At 42.1% G+C, this 2,178-nt stretch overlaps 1 protein-coding gene across 1 annotated transcript in view; it reads left to right on the top strand.

Moving 5' to 3' along the window:
* Positions 1 to 1,510: 1,510 nt before the first annotated feature.
* The window catches only part of CHN1 (chimerin 1), an 85,608-nt gene continuing 84,940 nt past the window's right edge, over positions 1,511 to 2,178 (top strand). Inside the window, exon 1 of the mRNA XM_026052095.1 lies at positions 1,511 to 1,600. Within this exon, the coding sequence (XP_025907880.1) occupies positions 1,537 to 1,600 (64 nt within the window). The 5' untranslated portion in view covers positions 1,511 to 1,536. The remainder of the gene's footprint in view (positions 1,601 to 2,178) is intronic.

Below are 2,178 nucleotides of genomic sequence, written 5' to 3' on the forward strand. Positions count from 1 at the left end.
TAACAACTCTAGTATTAATAATACTTATTGTGAAAACTAGTATTACTTTTTCTGAACACGCAAACATTTCTAAGGAAGACAAGCAGTTAATTAGATGGCAATGGAGCTTCCGGAGTACTAGAAGAGTAAAAGCTGGCCGTTTAATTCAAGGAAACTGGAGTGAAAGGCTGATATTTAATTCCAGGAAATGTAAGAGAGAAAAAAAAAAAAAAAACACTCTTAAGATTCAACTCACTTTGAAAAACTAAAGTAAAACTCTTTGCACAGAATGGTCAAAATAAGTAGGTAGAATGGCAAAGATGTTATTGTATGTGGCTTTTTCTAAACCTTCTTCACCTATTTTAATCTCCCATTAATATATTATCTCTTTATAGTCCAGCTTCTCAATAAACTTTGGCATTTTATGCTTGGAAAATGAAGCCACTTGTGAAATCAATTCAAGGATGCTAGAAAGAAACAAAATGAAGGAAAAAAAACCACTCCGGGATAAAATGCTTTTTTTTTTAATTTTGCATTATACAATAAGAAAAAGTGTAGAAAAGAAATATGCTTTTGCAAATCTGAACATTTGCTTTAAATATTTTAATAGTACTCAGACACCTTTTTATAAATGTTCTTGTATTTAACCAGATACTGAATTCTTTCCCACAAAATCTTCCCCTTTTGCTCTGTACAGAAAGACTACATAAGGTATGAAAAGTCAGGTGGAAACTTCCTATATAAAACATTCACTTTCCAGACAGACTTTTATGTTTTAGCTGCCTTGTTTAAAGAAAATTTATAGCATACAGTGCTGAGCCTGGACTGTATTCATGCAAACGGAGCCACTGACTGAAGTGGCTGTAGCTCCAGCCTCTGTATCTGCTGTTTTCCCTCCAGATTGCCCAAAACTCTGGGAACCTGCCCCAAAGGAAGATGCTGTGAGCTATAGCAAGCTCATAAAAACACCTGTATAACCTAATTGCCCCCAGTGAACGCTGTGGATTTGCACAGCTGTAAGGGACTGGATTTGGGTAAACGATTTTGTTGATCATGCTCAGGGTGATATTTGTGTTTAATTCTCCGTACACAGAGCTCTGGCTGAGGGCGAAGCTGTGCTAATAAGTGAGAAACTGTTTTGTGTCTGAACTAAGCAGATGTAATGCTGAGTTCGCCTGGGGAGGATCTGCTGAGTACTAACTGGCCACTGATAAACACCTGAGTTTGGGTAAAAACTGCAAAATGTGTGGATGAGTTGCACTATGCTGAATCCTCGAGCACGATGCTGTCTAATGAATTAAATGGCTTAAGTTTCAAAACTTTTGGTCCTGGTCAGTGACAAACATTGGCTTGGACTGGCTGAAATTCCTTGTACGTAAAGATTTTGAGGAAAATTCCATGATTTGGCTCTCTTCGCAGGGAACACCTGCTTGCTGGCATTTTAATGGAACTTTTCATTGACCTTTCATCGTGCTTTAAAAAGTAATGCTTTTCACAAGAACCTGCTTTCTTCCTTTGCACCAGGTATGTGCGACTCTGAGGTGGTTACAGAAACACATGTGGATTCCTTACGACTCTCATGAGCACCGGGGAGGCTGCGTGCTCTTTCCGCTGGCTCCAGGTTAGTTTTCATGGAAAATGTCCTCAGCAGGTGCGTTCTGCTGGTGACAAAAGTGATCCTGGTGTCTAACTAACTTAGAAATAATAGGAAAAATGCATACTGGTTCTATTTCCAAAACACTTGTTGAATTCCTGAATGTCACAACTCTGGCAAGCGGGAATTACTGACCGCCTCTAAGTGCCATGAGACTCATGCACAGGGATTTTATTGACAACCCCAACAGCGCTCAAAAGTACTCTAAATATTTGCATTTAAGTATTTGAATAACTGCAAGGGGACTACGCTAACCAGTAAAGCAGCTCATTGCTTGGTGAAGGGTTTGTAACATCACGACATTTTATTGTATCACTCCAAGTGTATTGGGAAAGAAGGAAGCTAGAGCAGAAGAGCTCCCACACAGCTGCGGTTCATTTGGAATATCCGCTGCTTCGAGGCAGAGAAACGCCCCGTACTGGGCCAGGCGCGGTGGAAACGCGGGTGCCGGGGGCAGAGGCCTCGCGCAGGCACCGCGGCCGGCAGGGGCCTTGCCCGCGGCCATGGGCGCCCCGGCCGCCGCGGCCTCCGCGCCCGCCCGCCCG

This window comes from Nothoprocta perdicaria, unplaced genomic scaffold (genome assembly GCF_003342845.1).
Source record: "Nothoprocta perdicaria isolate Ctin4 unplaced genomic scaffold, notPer1 scaffold_83, whole genome shotgun sequence".
Lineage (NCBI taxonomy): Eukaryota > Metazoa > Chordata > Aves > Tinamiformes > Tinamidae > Nothoprocta > Nothoprocta perdicaria.